General features: G+C 40.7%; 1 protein-coding gene across 1 annotated transcript in view; it reads right to left on the bottom strand.

The window, feature by feature from the left end:
• thsd4 (thrombospondin type 1 domain containing 4) overlaps window positions 1-18,040 on the bottom strand; it is a 58,486-nt gene extending 40,446 nt beyond the window's left edge. The window contains exons 1-6 of the mRNA XM_030045779.1: window positions 18,012-18,040; window positions 17,684-17,750; window positions 15,933-16,270; window positions 13,839-14,277; window positions 12,594-12,696; window positions 8,240-8,376 (exon numbers count right to left, since the gene is read on the bottom strand). Coding sequence (XP_029901639.1) covers window positions 8,240-8,376; window positions 12,594-12,696; window positions 13,839-14,277; window positions 15,933-16,270; window positions 17,684-17,750; window positions 18,012-18,040 — 1,113 coding nt within the window. The remainder of the gene's footprint in view (window positions 1-8,239; window positions 8,377-12,593; window positions 12,697-13,838; window positions 14,278-15,932; window positions 16,271-17,683; window positions 17,751-18,011) is intronic.
• Window positions 18,041-18,496: the final 456 nt, after the last annotated feature.

Raw genomic sequence — 18,496 nt, 5'->3', positions numbered from 1 at the left:
CACTGTTCATCTTAAATGAGTAACCACATTCAAAGGGTTTCTGTGCCTCAGAGCTGGGTTTTTCAGTTTTTCCACTTATGAACGACAAAAGACAACCTACAAGTGACCCAGCCAAAGGAACCTTAGCCTTTACACATCAGTCCAGTGACATTTATGGTGAAGACTTAATCAATAATAAATGCAGTTATTATCCATAGTGGAATAATTTCAGAGCATTAGTGTTTTTTTTTTTTTTTTCTTTTCATTTCCTTCTCAAAAAACCTCTTGATATAAAATAATTAAGACATTCCAATCTAATTTCTAATTTATTAGAAAGATTAAAAATACACTAGACAACAAAGACAGGAAGACAAAGAGCTATAACATGCAACAGATTCCAGGCTCGACTCAAACCATGGAGGCAAATGTTTTTGTTTGTTTGTGTTATCATGTAGGTATTGATGGACAGGGTTTGCTATAGAGGACAATACAATTAGGGACACATAACTTAAATAATCAAAGAGAGATGTTTGAAACTCAATAGTATGCTTTTTAGTGATTGACCGCTTACCTGATGCAGTAAACGCCACCCACTTGCTAATCCTTTTGGATTAAAACAAACACTTGAGGGTGAATTCTATTTGTTCCAGGTCTACTTTGAACCACCTTCTTTTCATAAGAATGAGGCCAATAAAGGAAAATATCAAAAGGTCTTGATACACAGTATTTACAGTACAGCTGTGTTTTTCCTGTAGTACAGAAGGCAAAAGAACATCTACTATTTGCATCCCTCAGCTACTGTGCAGCATAGAAAAACACTCTCAGTATTTTACCTAGAACAAAAAAAAAAGATCTTTAGAGTAGGACAAGAGCTCTGTGAAGTGTCTGGATACCTGCCAAAGTTAGTTTTAATTTCTCATCTGCGCTGATACACAGCGGTGCCAAAAAATAGACAAAATGAGGATATAAGCGAGACAAAGCTTTAAGGAACTTTTCGACAGATCTGTCTGTATCTCTGTGATCATCCCTATGGCGTCAACACACATTCATCACAGTCTAGAAGAAGGTGAGGCCACGGTGACAGAAAACAGCTTACTTCCCATTTAATGTTGACAAACAGATAACAGCCAGTTCTGTTTAGATAATTTGTCTAAGAAGCAATACACTGCAGACTGCACGTCCAAGCCCATTTATTCCACCAGCTGTGTGCTGAGCTATCCAATCAACAGTACAGTCCTACTCAGCAGTTTTAAATCTGCTTCTTGGGATTCTCTGCAGTGCAGATGAAGCAGGACAATTTGCGGAGGAACGCAAAGGCCCGGTGCACACAGAGAGAGCTAAGCGTCCTGAACAGTGAGCAAGTGTTTGGGCTTGCAAAGCTCTCTTACATTCAGGATGTAGTCTGTCTGCCTGTGAGAAAACACAGGCACCAAAGGAGAGTGAAAGAACATTCACAGGTCATTTAACTAGGCGTGCACAAACTGAACATTTACCTGGAAAAAAGAGAAATAACTTGGAGACTTTCCACATCCTTTTTCCACACAATACACAACAAATTTCCATCATCATTCATGAACAGTGATGGAAATTTCGATGACCTAGAGGTATATAGTATATAGTGATGTCGTATGGCATATGAATGGGAATGTAGAGCCCTTTGAGACAGGCTTGTCATAAAGGGCTACAGGAATAAACTTTACTTGACTTGATTTGAGACACAGGGACAAAAAGCTTTGTGATGTTATGTTCTGAAAGCTAGCATCCACATAACCAAATCATCTCATGATCCCTTCTTGGGCAATTTGGGACAGGTACAAGGGTGGCAATATAGAGGACAGTTTTTGTTAGACAGCAACTCGGGCAGCAAGGTGAGTGAATGAGGATGAAATCACATGAGGTGCTACCTATTACATAAAAGCCACAGTGCTGAAGCAAATTACTGGGATAATGTTACTGATCACTTAAAAAATCTGTTCTGTGTATCTCTGCCTGTGACAGAGATACACAGCACTTCCCCTTTTTTCTTTTATTAATTAAGAATAATAATAAGGAATCATGTTTCAGTGGGTCTACTGCAAAAAACAGAAGCAGTCAGGGGTTAATTCACTTCAATTCAAGACTTAAGAGTGACATCTGATAGCATCATTTTTGCACTTCAGCACAGTGCTGTTTTGATGTCCAATTCACTAGAGAAACTGTGCAAATCAAGTAATCATGCAGACACACCCACACAATTAGTGCTGTTTGAAATGAGCAACAAGACAAATGTTTGTCCAAAAGACGAATATCTTTGGATATAATCACAGAAATGCTCCCTGACAACAGCTTGCAAAACATCTGTAACTGTCCCGCTGATAGATGGCTTCCATTCCTCAGAAGCACAGGCAGCAGGTGTTTGGAAAAACCAGATGCAAGAACCTAAAGTGTTGACAGCAGTTTAACAACTGCAGGTATTGTCTGGGATGTTTGAGTGTCAGGCTCAATCTGGCCCTGGATTTCATCAAATAGGTCAGTAACTCCATGACCTGTACAGGTGAGTAATTTCATCAGGGATTACAGAAACAATGACACTCTCCTTTGAAATATCCAATGTTCAGCTCACTTGGGTTACTGGTGATGTCTAGAGTCACAGCTGCTATAGTGAGCAGAAAGTGGGCACATCACATCACTTCACTTTTTAACCTCCATTATCATCATGTTTCAGAGGGTCACCTCAGTTCTGAGTGGCAATTATGACCCTTGGTAGCACTTTCCACCTACTGCCGGTGATGTGTGAATCACACATTTTTTTCTTTGTGTCTGGACAATGGTTTAACAGCTGCAAATGCACCTTGTGAATTCAACCCTCAGTCTCCTACTGAGTTCATCACTGCTGGATTTTTAATACAGTTATACAATGAAAATAAACAAGCAGTCTAATTGTCTATAAACACAAGCTGATAATTTGTACAAAGCATGGTAAGTTAATTTTACTGACTGCTATGGCAACTCTTCACACGTCACACATGAACTATAGCACCAATGTGATGCAAACTTTTCTCGCAATGAATCTAGGGGTTTCTCATTTGATCTTGTGGAGTAAGTTACCATGCACATCTGCAGGATCTTTATCTAGCCTTCGTCCTTGTTTTAGAATCTTAATTTGGTGGCTCGAAAGGACACAAGAACGCACAAGAGCTCAAACTAAACAAGACAACTGAAATTTAGAAACCTTAACAAGGGACCTTCTTACCATAGCACACATACTGTTAAACACTAAAATATGAAAGCCATAGTTCGTGCAAGGACACTCTTTACTGTGACCATGACTACAAGCTGACACACTATTGGATGTAGGAAAACACATAAAAGCTTCTGTGAACATTCACATAGTTTGTGAACATGCTCTTTGGTGACATATCCAACCATTTAGTCAGACCAAACTCTGAATTTCACAGTAGGTTTGGAGCTGTAAAACTTAATGGATATGCGATTCCCTAACATGCCAATTTAAGGGTGTCAGTGAGTCAGAATCAGAAATACGAGATGGAGGCATGCGAGGCAGGCTCAGGTCAAAGGTCAAATGGAAAGAACTAGGCTGTTATTCATGCAGCATGAGAGGTATTAGGGAGACATATCATGGACCACACAAACTGTCCACTAATGTCCAGTAAGAGCCAGAGTTTCCTCTGTGATCAGCCGCGGTGCATCACCACAGCAGGCACACTGTCTGCACTGGTGGAGAAAATGGAAAATTAAAGTAACAGTATAATTTAGCTACATTTTCCTATAAAATACAAATCAACACAGTCCTAATGTTTTGATCTTTTTTTTTTTTTTATCATGGTAAAGTATCCAAAAATTAGTTTAGCACCACAGTTTACATCAGAGAACCATGACAAGAGGCAAAGCAAAAGTCAGAAGAAACTGTCTCCAGGCATCAGGAATAAAGTAAAGTCACAAAGGGAAACACAGCGGCGCTGTGGATGAGCTGGTTTCCCCGGAGTAAATCAGTCATTGATGTGTTGGCTAAAATGAAAACCAGCAGGGCTCTGGGACAGAAGAACCAATTACCGCCATCATCTACTACCACCAAAAGTCTGAGAACCACTGAACTATGATACACTGCGGACTGAAAATATAATTATGGGCCATGATGGCGCAGCCACCTGAGGTGCATATCATACAGTTTATATTTAATGTTATAAATTTAAACCCAGTTCCCACTTCTCTCTTGCCTGTCACCCTGTGACTCTCCACTGTGCACTAAAGTCAAAAGTACATAATATGTGTGTGTGTGTGTGTGTGTGTGTGTGTGTGTGTGTGTGTGTGTGTGTGTTCATAAAAGTGTTGGTACGTTGTAATGCCATATTCATAAAATAAATAAATACTCCTGCTTAATATATTCCATTTGCATGGGGCTTTCGACTTCTTCTAGCATAACTTCACATTTTGAGTCCTCACTGCAGCTTCACACAGACACACACAAACACACACACTCACACACGCAGCTGCTGAACTGTAGAGCTTGTCCATGTGACAGAACAAGTCTGGACCAAAAAACACTGCAGGCCCAATGCAATATCTTTTTCTGTGCTGTAAAATCATCACCAACAAACTGCAGAATTCACAAAAAATATGAGGAGCTCACGTCAAGGTAGGTATTGCAGATCCAGCTTTTTTAAAGGGTTATCAGTTAGTCTATCCAAGGTGTTACATTACCAACTACCCTCAGAAACGTACAATAATATGTTTATTTGGTGATCACTGTGCAAGAGTCAGTGTCACATTTTCAAATGAATATCTAATTGGGAACAGAATGCACAACGAATGAATCAACTATAAAAAAGCACAAAAAAGACTTAGCCTTCAGCCAAAAGAATGATTTTTCTTGAAGACAGATGGCCAAGGCAGCAGGTACAGCTGTTTCTTTGGCTATGTCACCAATGGGCTTTGGTCTTCCAGAAGAATTTACAACAGCATCTCACTGCTATGGCAGGATAGGCCCTGACTTGTTGGATTCTCTCAGAGTTTGAATTATCAGTTTATCAGTAATTTCCCTATATGCCTCTGGAGCAATGGACCAATATCCGACTGCCAATGTAACATACTTCCAGAAAAAAAGACAATGAAATAGAAGAACTAACTGTATCACTATATCATTAACTGTATCACTGGTCTGCAAAACAGCCCTAAAAATAGTTTGGGTCACATGAAAACTTTTTTTTTTTTTTAAATCAGATGTGGTCACCAGAGAAACACACAGTACAGCGCAATATATTTCTATAACACAGCCACCCACGCACTGGGACCCTCTATTAGCAGATTACACTCCCACTGTTGGTTCCCACTGTGGCTTGGAGGTAAAAATCCATGACTTTTCCATGGCTTTCCATAAATATGGTGTAGTGCTTTCATGATGTAGAGCATATTATATCTTGGTTTGTTCAAGCTGAAGAATAAGTTGTACAAATGTAAGCAGTCTGTTTTCCACAACAGTCGCTTCCCATAGTGCTCCAAACAGCTGACAAAAATCCAAGGTTTTGTCTATGAAACACACCTCTCAAAATCACATGGTATTCCAGGAATTCCATGACTAGTGGAAACCCACCACACTGTCAGCTGTGCCCAGCTAGGCACACACACACACACACACACACACACACACAAACATACACAAACACTTTCTCCCTCCCTCTCTTTCTCGCACACACAGATATCACAGAGAGCAGACTTTGTGAAGCCGTATCACTCCTTCCTCAGACCACTGACCACAGCAGATGGTTGACCACTAGGTGGAGCGAGAGACCAGCGGAGCCACATCAGAACAGCCCACTGCCTCCACATGGTCACCGGCCACAGAGAGCCTCCAGCCTTCAGGTTACAGAGGCCAGGCAGCATCATAATGTAATAACAGTATCATAGAAAATACAACAGCTTGTCAACAGACAAAACATCCCTCTGAATTATTTGACAATTATGATGCCAAATTTCTGGATAACGTTACAGCATCAGATTATTAAACTAACTGGCCATTATTACTTCAAAATGACAGTAAAATAAGTTTAACTAATGATGTAAAAATAATATGAACTGACAAGTCAAGCTGTTACCTTATTCCTAATTTTATGAGCCATTATAATGTTAGTGCTACCTTTATGACACTTAATTACACTTTTATTTAATGACACTTTATGACACTTTTATCACTTAAAGGTATGCTACACCCCTTATAAAGTCACAACTCCTGGTTAACATAGTAATTTGCTGTTATTTATAGTATCTAATATGTTGGCAGGTTTTGTTACACTCTTGCCAACCTGTGAGCACCACTTCATTACTTTTTGACAAGTTAATACGTTATTGAAGTGATTTCAAAATATCGGTTGCTACCAGCCAGCTTGTAGCTGGATGGTTGCTGGTTCAAATCCTGGATTAGCTGGATTGAGAGCTGGGTAAATGAAACTCCCCTCCCTGAAAACTCACTGATGAGTTTGAATCCCTAAATAATCAGACAACAAAATTTGTGGTGGGAAAAACAATTTCAGCTTCCACCATTTATATACATAGAAAATTCAAATCTCAGCAACAATGGGATAATTAATTAACTCTACAATGTCTGCTTTATTTGATGATAGTGAAGATATCGATACAAGGTGCCAAAAATGCAGCAAAAAAAAATATTTCCTCAACATGTTGAAAATCCATAATTGTGATTAATGGTCAGGGTAACAAAATCTAAAACAAAGTTTAGGATTGTTGCAGTAGCCGTAATCATTCAGGCCTGCCCCCATGAAACATCATGCCGTCCTTATTACAAGTGGGAATCACATCAAGACTAAAATGAAAGATCAGAGGGCTTTCTATCTTGATTAAATCTTAGTATGGCAAAGATTGCTGCTGGATTACAGTGCATGGGAAATAAATGGGGTTACCAGAGAAGGGTCAGCGTGACCAACTGTGACAGAGGAAGGCTGGAGAAATGAGCTCCTTGAAGAGCATATTTTTGGCCAGAGTTCATTCAGAATCACGACTTTTAAGTCATGCTGAAAACCCCAACATATTTCTTAGAGTTAAACCCTGATCAAAAGAATGCTAAAGTGAATCCAGCACACTGAATGCATAGCCAGTCATAAGCACATTACAGGCCCACACAGGGACTTATGTCTCCCCAACTCTGTGTGCTCACAGGTGTGTTTTGGTGATATATATTAAATTCGAGGTCAGAAGTACAAAAATGTCCTTCATTGAAATTCCAGATCTCCTACTTTGGGCCAAGAGATTAAACACTTCCTCCTGACCTCCACTTCACTCCCTCAAAGGAGGAGTGCACTCTTATGTTCTGCTGCCCTCTCCTGTTGACAGGCATCATTACATGTGATATGTCACCCAGACTGTACTCAGCTCACTATCAAGTGACAATGATGTGTCACCAAAATTAGTTTCAGGTGATCTTCACAATACTGTGAAAAATAGCCTATAGATATTCAACATCTGGCTTGAGATTTGAAAGCTGTGATCCCTGGTTTAATTTTGACAGTTAAATCCCCTTAAGTTATGTCAGGGAGAGGGGAGGAGGCAGGTAAAAAAAAAAAAAAAAAGAGAGAAGTCTTGTGAGAACTGAGGCAAGGGGATGAAACAAAGGTGCCAAACTCAAGGTGAATATCAAATCTGTCCTTATGTCTATATGTGGAGAACTTTCCTCAGAAGTTGTCTGGGAGAGATTTAACTTTTTAAGGACAGAAATGGTGAGAGATGTTCTTACGTTTTGAGTTGGAGTGTGTGTGTGTGATGTCACACATGAACTACAGCACAGATGTGATGCAAACTTTCTTACAATAACTCAGGGTTTTCTCGTTTGATCTTGTGGAGTAAGTTACCCAGTAAACCTGCAGGATCTTTGCCTACCCTTTGCGTATGTTTTACAATCATACTTCGGTGGCTCGAATGGGTACAAGAAAGCACAAACTGAAAGAGACCCTGAATTTTAGGGCAGGAGTCCTAGTGTTTTGTGCACTCATCGGTGGGATTGTGGTTCAAATCCCCACAGCAGCCATCAAAATCTGGAGTGGGAACAGGAAGGACTAATGTATGCAGATTGATTCGTCTTTCACCAAACTCCCAGACTGCCTCAGTGGAGCTGTGCAGTGGCCAACAACAAGACTGGGTGAGCTGGGCAGCTCCCAGGTGTGTAACTGTATGAGTGTGAAGCAGGGCACTGCAGATAAACACAGCAAACCAACACTTCACCGACTAAGAAAAGGATTAAAAAGTGGCCTACTGTACACTTTCCCGCCACACAGACAGAAGTATCGTTTTGTCCACATGGCGTCCCATCGATCACCCTGTCCGCCTGTCGCACGTAGAACCTGAATCCTATGGCCCGGCAGTTGAGCTCACAGTGCTGGTCCCCGGGAACTGAAAGAAGATTTTTTTTTTTAGAGTTTCAGAGTACATTCTGACAGAAATGCCAGACAAAAGGACATGTTGACACTGTAAAGTGAAAGTGAAAAATATATGATGGACTGGACAAAATATAAAAGACTATATTCTTCACATTTGTGTCTCAATATCGCTATACAAAATGCATCAGTCTGCACATTGACATTCAACATTCAATAACTAAGACAAACAGATCCTCCGCACACTGACGCAGACTTTACTTAAACACTTTATTTAGAGGGAACAACACGTTTCGCCTCAGCGTCTTCAGGTTCACCATAGGTGAACCTGAAGTTCCTGCAAGTTCCTGCTGCCTTCAAGTTCCTGCTGCCTTCTAGCACCTGACGACCTGTGGCTGTGCGAGGAGTTTGCATTGATTACAATTCAACATTCAATATTTGACAACTATAGGAAAGTCAATTTGAAGAAGAGTTAAGTCCCAACAGGTAAGTGAACACAGAATGAAGCATGAAAGACATGTACACAAAATAATATTCAAGTACAGACCCTCAAATATTCAACTGACAAGTCAGTTGAAAAGGGAAAGTTTAAAATATTACAGGCAGTCCTGCAAAGTTATTTCCTACATCCTAAGAGTAGAAATATTGAAAATAGTACATCACAGAGGGCAATGTTATATCACCATGTCAAAATTTCAAACACTAGACAGGTCAGTTTGTGCCTTCACACAATGCTTTATCCTGACAAATGTGAATGATGAGTTCATTTACACACTTTAAGCAGTTAATGAGATAAAACAACATTTCATTATGCAGGAATAATATTTAGTGCTTTTGTTGAGAGGTTGAAAGATTGTTGTTTTAAAATTGCAGGCAACATAGTACTTGGACTGCCCAGAGGGGTGGAGTTTATGTGAGTTTTATTAATTTGAAAATAATACACTGTGTATAAACTCTCTGGTAGACACAGTAATGTCCCATTGGTCACACTATGCCCATCTGGCATCAAAGTAGGATATAACAAACCATAAAATGTATTTGCAAAATGCTAATTGACCCAAGTCTGTTTCAAATAAGTTGGGCTCTTTGATTTTGAGCAACTTTTTAAACTTTTTTTTTAAAACAACTTTAAGCAACTCCAGTGATCCTAATCCCTGTTCTTTTCATTTTGTTCAGATGCTTTGTGAATTAGATATGCTGTGAGCCCAAAAGGCAGGTATTTCTTAAACAGATGTACAAGCACTGTTCAAGACAGGTGTCAAATAAGCCTCATGTCCTCAGCACAAAGACAAGACCTTAAAATACCCATATGTTTGACAGGATATTAATTTGGAGAACCAGCTGTTATTTCAATCAGGGTTCTCATAGAAATGACACTTTGTGAGGTGTTTTGACTGTTGCCTAGATACTTCAGGTGCGTAAGGTCACTGACTGCGTGTGTGTGTGAGCATTCATCAGCGACACTGTTCAGTCATTACATCATACCACCTCAGTTCATGAGACAAGTAGCTGAAGAAATAACACACCAGGAAAATAAGATAAAAAGTTCTGACTGTTACATCCTGATGTCGGATGTTTTAATCCATTATGAGCAGGACCCGTATGATGTTCCTGAAGGCCAAAGATGATGATGCCTTTTTCACTTCTTCTTAAGCAAAATTTACAGACATGCTGTTTGCACCTATTTTATTCTCATCATATTTCCTAGTTTTATTTGTTTAAAACATCTTTTAGTTGATGTTGGACTTTTTCATCTCATTAGAATTTATTTACAGGTACTGTATTATTCTTTTATTGCCAACTATGCAATGTTTTATACTGGATAATTATGTTACAATATCAGCCAAAGTACAATTAAAAACTGTGCAAAGCTACCCATTGGGGCTTCTCAGCCTCGATGCAGAGAAATCATCACATGGGAAAAATGGGATTTAAATGGGATTCAAATCAACCTTTATTAGGTGGATGAATACTTTAAACAAAGGGCCCATATCTAGATTTAGGTGGGTGGCTACTACACCAAATTTCAAAACAGTTTGCAGGTGACTTTTTTTTTCATCGGTAATATAGTATCATCTATACCTGCTCTCATGCAGTGTTTGAGGAACTATGGAGAAGTTTCTCACTATACAGTGAACAAAGTGAAATCTGAAGTAATGATGATCACAGGAAGTTGGCCTGTGTAAAATTCAGATGGTCAAAAGAAGGCTTTAGATACTTAGGGTCACAATGATTCTCCTCTCAGCTGTACTAAAATTAAAATAGTAATAAACTAATTTCTCAGGTCAAAAGGGATTTGGAGAGGTGGGAGATGCTTCTCCTGTCTTTAGTAGGCAGGGTGGAAACTATCAGGATGAAAATACTGCCACGGCTGCTTTTTCTCTTTCGCTCCCTTCCTGTAACTGTCCCAGTATCTTCATTTAAATTTCTGGACTTGGATTTGTCTATCAATTCATATGGCAAAATAAAAGGTCCAGAGTGAGACTCAACGTTCTCTGCTCTCAGAGAAAAGGGCAGCTTAGCCTTGCCTCATGTCAAAAGTTACTTTTGAGCAGCACAAGTGAGAGCACTGGTCTCATGGATTAGCTTGGATGTGGCTACAAAATGGGTGCACATAGAACAAGGCTCTGTAATTAATGTATCAACTTCTGTTCTCCCATTTCAAAAGGCAAAGGAATGGCGGAAACCTAAGTTACAGAATGAATGGGTAAATTATACTTTAAAGGTGTGGGAGAAGATAAGAAAAAAATGTAATCTACTTATATCTTTATCAACTAAAATAGCTTCTATTTGCGATTTATTGCCTGCCAAACTGGATCATGGTTTTATTAAGTGGGGGGAGAAAGGCCTGACGACAGTAAACCAGTTGTTTGAAGGAACGACTCTCAGGACATTTGCTCAACTTCAGGCTCGGTATGCTGTTGCATCTAATGAACAAGTATAGATTTTATCAGATAAGACATTATTTGGTGACACACAAGGAATGGGACAAAATTAAATAAATACCAACCAGTTTTGAACAGTACTGGACTGAGACGGTTGAGAATCAAATACACTCTTGTTTGTATAGACTGAATCGCATGAATTCAACAGACAATACATAAGACGTAAAAAATAAATGGGAATTGGAGCTCAACACCATAACTGAAGATGAGGAGTGGGAGTAGTCCCGGATGTCTTGGCATAAATGCTTAAGTAGCACAACTTGGAAAGAATTTGGTTGGAAACTGAGGATTCGATATTTTTATAACACCAATAGTAATATCCAACTATGACAATAAATCTAATTCCCTCTGCTGGAGAGGATGTGGCTTGATATGGAGAAGACTTTTCTCACATTTTTTGGGACTGTGCTAAATTACAAGTTTATTGGGAGAAAGTAAAAAAGACAGACCCTTTGAACCATATGAGTTGATTCTAAGCAAAGTATCTCTAAGGGGGTTGAGGGAAAACAAATAATATATGCTTATGCTTTTGCATTCATAGGCCATAAAACAAGTACAACAAACTGGCTTCACCCACCCACCTTGGACCCAAAAGGCTTAAGGCCATGAACTGTACGGAAAACTTTACATTGAGACTACAACACCAGAGGGACATTTTGTGGAAGGATTTTCCTCTGTTATATTGTACCTACCAAAGTACACATACTGTAAATATTTAATTGGATAATTTGAGGTGAATGTGAAAGTATATAACCTGTCTTATGTCTTTGTACTTCCACTTATTTTCTTATACCAATACTATTTGCCATACTATATGCCATGCTGCCTTTTTTGGTCTTGTCCTTTTTGCGTCTGATGTTTTGGTTGACTAAAAATTTACCAATTAGCTTAGTTAAGTTTTTATTTGTTGACTGAAAGCTGCATCATTGGTTGACTACTTAGGTAGTAGTTATGTTTGGATTAGCTCATATTGTGTGTAAATGGTTTATTTGTGATAAAGGTAGGCCTTATAAGCTCTGCTTCAGCCTACACCTTTTCGGTCAGTCCTTGTTTTGATTACTTGTGCATTGTTGCTGATACTTTCTTTTTTTTCTGTTGCTTTAATTGACCGAAATCAATCAGTCAATCAATCAATCAATCAATCAATCAATTTGTGTATGTAACGTTGTGTGAGATGTATTATCAGGGAACCTGTTTTAATTATTGTAAAAAAAAAAAAAAAATCATTAAAAATAAATAAATAAATACAACTGTAATTAGGGACTGATAGAGGCTGATGAGTTCCTACCCTCATTGAAAGGCTCCCATTCGTACAGTCTGCCCATGAAGGGTCGGTTGTTGTAGGAAGAGCACTGAACAGCCCTGATGTGTCTGCTGGACGGAGGACAGGCCTGAGGATGGACCAGACACACACACACACACACACACACACACACACACACACACACACAGACTCAATAAAAGACTGACTACAACAGGTAAAGCATTTTGTAACCATAGCAAGCTCACATTTCGTAATGTCATGCTCTGTAACCACTGACTTTAACTTCGTGGTGTAGTCCAGGCAAGACCACATTCTTGCCAAAAGCAATTGAATTCCAGTATTTATGAAGGTTGGCCAGTAAAACTCAACCTCTTTGACATCTACTCATATCTTCCTCTGTCCAAACAAGCCCTGAGTCTGCTTTACTTGACTTGAATATCTGTGTTATCGCACACATGAGACAAAATCCTGAAACAAAGACTATTTGAATTTATTATACAGGAACCTATATACACACCACAGCATGGATTTGATAACCTGAGCACAGAAACACAACAGTCTTCTGGGTACTTAAGGGTTTGAACAATTTAGATTTTTGAAGGCCAATACCAATATTTTTGTACTGATTCTGCCAATAGCAAATATTTTGCTCCAGTATTCAATATCCTTAAATTTAACTATTCAAAGTATAGGATGTTTCCAGAATTACATTCTAGGCAGGGTGGATAAGCCTTTGTAACAGCAGACCATAGAAAATGAAAACTCACACTGAAACCCATTAAAATTAAATTATTTTAGGTGGGTTAGCAGCCCCATGAGACAGAGTAAAGAAGGTTTCACTGCTGGTTTTACTGACTGCCACACCTGAAGGTGTTGGCTTAAAAAAATTCTCTGTCATTTCAGAAGCAGGTGACACTGAAGGGACAATATCCAATTCAGAACAGCATCAACCTGATATGTTTGCTAATCAGTATGATGCTCTTAGCAAAGTTAAAGCTAATTCATTAGTACTACTACCAGTCACTCTTAAGGGCTATAAAAATACATATTTGTGCATCTGTTTTAAGAGTGTGCAGCCTCCCTCTCCTTCTTCTCATGTCTATTCTGTAAATCAGCACCTCACCAATTCAGGTGTGTGTTTCTCATCTCGGCTTCGATGGGAATCTACAAACACGGGAGAGGTGTGGACTCTTCTAAAGTATTTTTGACACTTAGCCCTTCCTCAATGTATCTCTGCTGAGCCAAGAAGTTAAGTGAAGATGGCCTTACATTATTGTTGCAGATCTTGTAGTGGACATGCTCTCCTGGACAGGAGGAGGTAGGCAGGGGGTTGTAGGGTCTTTCTGGGTGCTGCTCTGGTCCAGAGGCGTGGTTGCCTAAGTGTTGCTCCTGCTGGGGCTGTGGTTGGACCTGAACACCTGATCCAGGCTGGTAAAGAGAAGCCCACACTGTGTTTGCTTTGAGTTGTGGTGCCCTGGGCTGCTGGTAAAGTCTGCTGTAGTGATGGAGGTTATTAGAGGGGTCCCAGTTGCTTGACCTGTGACCGCCATGGCCTCTAGCAGTGGGCTGGTAGCCTTCAGCCACTGGGGAGCGCCTCTGTCTGTGAGGATGAGCGGTGCCAGACCCCTGGCCTGTATCTGTCTGCAGTGGAGCAACAAACGGCATCCTCCCATAGCCATACTTCCCTGGGGTGATATGACTGACCCTCCTGAAAGCACAAGAAAATGAATGCTCAAACTAAGTGTAATAGATAAGACTTACATCTCAAGACATATGTGTGCCCCTGCTAGCACAGGGCTGAATCCCACGAAGATATTCTCCACTGTGTCTCCCACAAAAAAAATTCATATCAACTAGGAGAATGGGTACTGGACCTGCCACTCTTTCAAAAAATTAAAACTAAACACAGATGACACAAAGAAGATCAGCCAGTACATTTTGATCTCTAACAACCATCTCTTGTTTTACTTGAAGTTCTAGCCAAATGTCATCTTTGACTGAGGAAATTGTCAATGCACTCCATCCAAATTAGATCTCCTTTACAAGGACTTCTGAGAAGCATTTGGATCCCAGTAGCAGAAAGCTGGAAGCTTTTGTTGTTATTTGGCTCCTTGGATTCCAATCCAAACAACCCCCATTACTCAACTGTCAATGCTATTTGTTTTAAGGCTTTTTAGGCTGAAGCACACAGGAAGGAGGTCACAAAGCTGCCAAGCACAAGCCGAGCCATTGACTCCATCCATAAAAGACCAGCTTTCCACTGGAGGGCAGTCAAATGGACCTTAGCACAGGCTCCAAAGAGTCACTTTTAGAACAGGCTGCTCAGCATGCAGCACAGCCGTGCAGGCTCTTTAAGGGCATGTAGATGCCAACAAAGTCTAGCACTGCAATGCTGAAAAAATTATACATTTTTCAGTTAATATTATGGTAGCAATATGTACTGCAATTGATATAGACACAGCTTTGATAGCATGATTTTAAATGCCTACTTTTTATGTGTGTAGTGGGGAATTTATATTTTATTGCATACAGACTGCTCAATGTAAATAAAATGGCATTTTCTCTGACTAATTTATCTGTAGGTCAGGGAGCCTACACAGCACCAAAGTAACTTGTTTAGAGAGCTGGCTGCACTCCTTTCCTTCTGCACAAAAACCTGCCTTTTGGAGGGCAGCAGTTAAGGAGGCAGGCTGGTGACTAGATATTCCTGTGAGTGAGGAAATACATCGATAAAGGATTTCAGTCATCCACCTCATGGTATATCGATAATTATGTGATGGAAAACTCAGTTGAGACATTTTGAAAATAAGGTTAAAAAGGGGAATAAAGGAAGCCATCTATGATCATCTTCAACAGCCAATCCTTAACAGAGAAGGGACTGCAAAACCACTTATCAGCCAAACACAATATTGTCCATCATTCACACCAGTTTACACCTCCATTCAAGTGACTCTAACGATTGTCACGTGACTGTCATGTGACCTTAACAGCCATCAATGACGCTCACATGGTGTTAAGATGTGAATCACCCACAGAGGTTTAAATGCCAGTGAACACTTTATCACATTAGAAGTGAGGAAGCTTCTTGGAGGAGTAGTGAGCGAATAAGTAATGCTCTCTGCCAAGATGCCACTGAGCAAAGCACCAAACTCCAACAGTTCTCTTGGAACAGGTCAAGAGAAGAAGCGTGGTAATTCTGGGCAGCTCCCATAAGTGAATGTGCACTATCTATGAATGTAAGCAAAGCATTTCTGGGAGAAAAAGTTTAATCTTCCAGATGTCACTATTGTGATTTCAACGCTTTTCCAATTTGTTTCACAGTCCTGAGCCATACCCATCACCCTGCCTGGATTGATAGAGTACCTGCGTCCACCGGGCCAAACTTCCCTCTCCCTGTGTGGATTCTGTAGCTCTCCACGGCTGCTGTCATTTGAGTTGGGGGGCACTACTGTGCCATGATGCAGAGGAACGGTAGGCCGCAGTGCTGACACGACATGTCCCGAGTGTTGGGGATGAGCTCCAGGTCTTCTGGAGGGGTGTTGGGATGGATTGTAGACAGGCAGGCAGGGTCTGGTCTGCTCTTGTACCCCTCCTCCACAGGTCCGCGAACAGGTCGACCAGGGCCCCCAGGCGCCCCAGGAGCCCTGAACTCCACCATGAGCTGTCTTGAACTCCTGTTGAGGCTCTGCCCTCTGGGGAACCTGCATGGAGACCCGACATCCACAATTAGCTACACCACAGCACGCACAGAAATTGGGGAATGCCACACAGACAATGGGAATGCCAAGGATGTATGGAAAAGGTCCATCAGCAATGCCTTGAACTACCCAGATCATGGCCTCATGAAAAGCCTCAAGTCAGTGACCTCATCTCATCAACATGACTATCCTTCCCCTCCTCACTGTTTATGAAACAGACTTCTGTTCATGGTTATAAAGCCCTGATTTGGCTGATTAATGGGTGTCTGTTAATGGCCTATCCTCTATTGGCTACCTGCATTTCCCACTGTTGACTCTATCCCTCTGTGCAACTTTGCCAGGGACGTATTAGCGGCAATCACTGCGCTCTCTGTTTGAGGACCCAGCCAGGATCAGCCCTGTGCCAAGCCAGCTTTACCCGCGGAGCCGCATGGAAATCCTGCTCTTTAAGGAGCACTTTGTCTTCATTCACGGCGACCTCTCTGGGCAAACACATGGCTGTAGTAAAAGCTCAGCTGCCTTTGACTTTTACTGGATAGAAAGAGAATACAGAAGCAGTAGGGAGAGCTGGCAGCCAGCTCCTCTCCTGTCAATCACCAGCGTGCAGCTATTCAGAGAGAACTCAGACCCCCCACCTCCCCTATCCTGCTTCAGCCTTTGTAACTCAATGCCACTGTCATCCCCAGGGTCAGTCATAGGTCACACAGCTGGACTTCTGGTGGAAACACATGGGGCAAACCCACACCAACTCTCCCACAGGCAGAATGCCCCCCACTGGATGTCTGACCTGACTGTCAGCTTAATCTACAAGTTGTGTTATAAATCTTGGCTCATCGTTCCTGTCTCTGCCTCTTCAGCCCACCTCTAAGTTTCTTCCATCATTGTCCTGAGGTTCAAGGGGTGGTCTGCTGACAGGTAGCATAAACTCATTCTATCCCACTGTGATCAACAGAATTTTTCACTCCTGCTCATGTCATGACTCTTGAGTCAATAGATTAACATCCAGGTCAGGTTCCACCAGGGCACTCCCACTGCTTGATTGCATGTTTATACATACTGTGATGCTAGACTGCACTGCTCTATAGCTGAGCAGTACTGGTGTAGCTGGATACCCTATAGAGCAGACCAGAGTGGACAAGACAGATAGGATATTGCTTGAACTTAGGGTGGTATCTGCCTACACTAGCAAGACACTAAGACACGATTATGCATGCCATCTATGGAAATCTGCATTCCACCAGCCTGTACCAACCACTGGGCTGAAACAGACAGCAGAAAAAAAAACATTTGCTAGCAAACATTCGCGGGAGGTCCACCGTTATGAGCTCACAAATGTCAAACAGACCACACGTGTTAGAACACAGATTCAATTTGTCCCCCCAGCACCAGCACCCTCTCTCCCACTATACAGCTCACCTTCCTGTGGTCTGTTGCATGCTGGCAATCCAGGGGATTTGACCAAAGCAGGAGCAGCACTGACACTCTGCAGACAACAGACAGACCCCATTATAGTATTGCTAGTTTTATGCAAATGTCGCATTTTTGAGTTAAGAGGTGGCAGTGTAATTTTATTAAATTTTTTGTATGAAGTTACTGGATCAAAGGATAGAAAGAGTCAGACAAAAAAAGATTTTAATCTAAGTAATTAAAAAAAAAAAAAATCAGCAATGCATTAAAATGCAGAAATCATATGTTCACATGGCATTAGATGGCATTAATTTGACCAATGGCTCTGATCTTATACCTGAAAGTCCAGACACAGGCTTCCCTCATAGCTCCAGGAAAACTGGATGCCTCTGGGAAAGGAGAGATGTTTGTATTAACACACACCTGGGTGGTATAGTGACATTTTAAACACAATTGCTGTTTGTACAACCACACTCCAGTGGTATCAGCATGGCTGACAGGGGATATAACAAAGAGTGCAAAGTCGTCAAAACTCAGTTTAACCATTTTTTTCAGCTTGACATAAATTGGTATTACATGAGGTTTTAGGAGAAAAGGGAGTATTCCATAATACATCAATGTGGATTTTATGAAAATACAGACTTTTAATAGATGAAAACCAAAAAAATCAGTGTTTTTATAGAAATAATTAATTTTTGTTTTTATTGATGGTTCATTGTTTCATGATCACTAACTTTCAGGTAAGTACAGTAATGGCAATACAGAATATCAATCAATCAATCAGTAGTAATTCTGCCACCTCTGTATTTGCCATTTTATCAC

The sequence above is a fragment of the Myripristis murdjan genome, chromosome 3 (genome assembly GCF_902150065.1).
Source record: "Myripristis murdjan chromosome 3, fMyrMur1.1, whole genome shotgun sequence".
NCBI lineage: Eukaryota > Metazoa > Chordata > Actinopteri > Holocentriformes > Holocentridae > Myripristis > Myripristis murdjan.
This window is presented reverse-complemented; position numbering and strand designations above follow the sequence as displayed.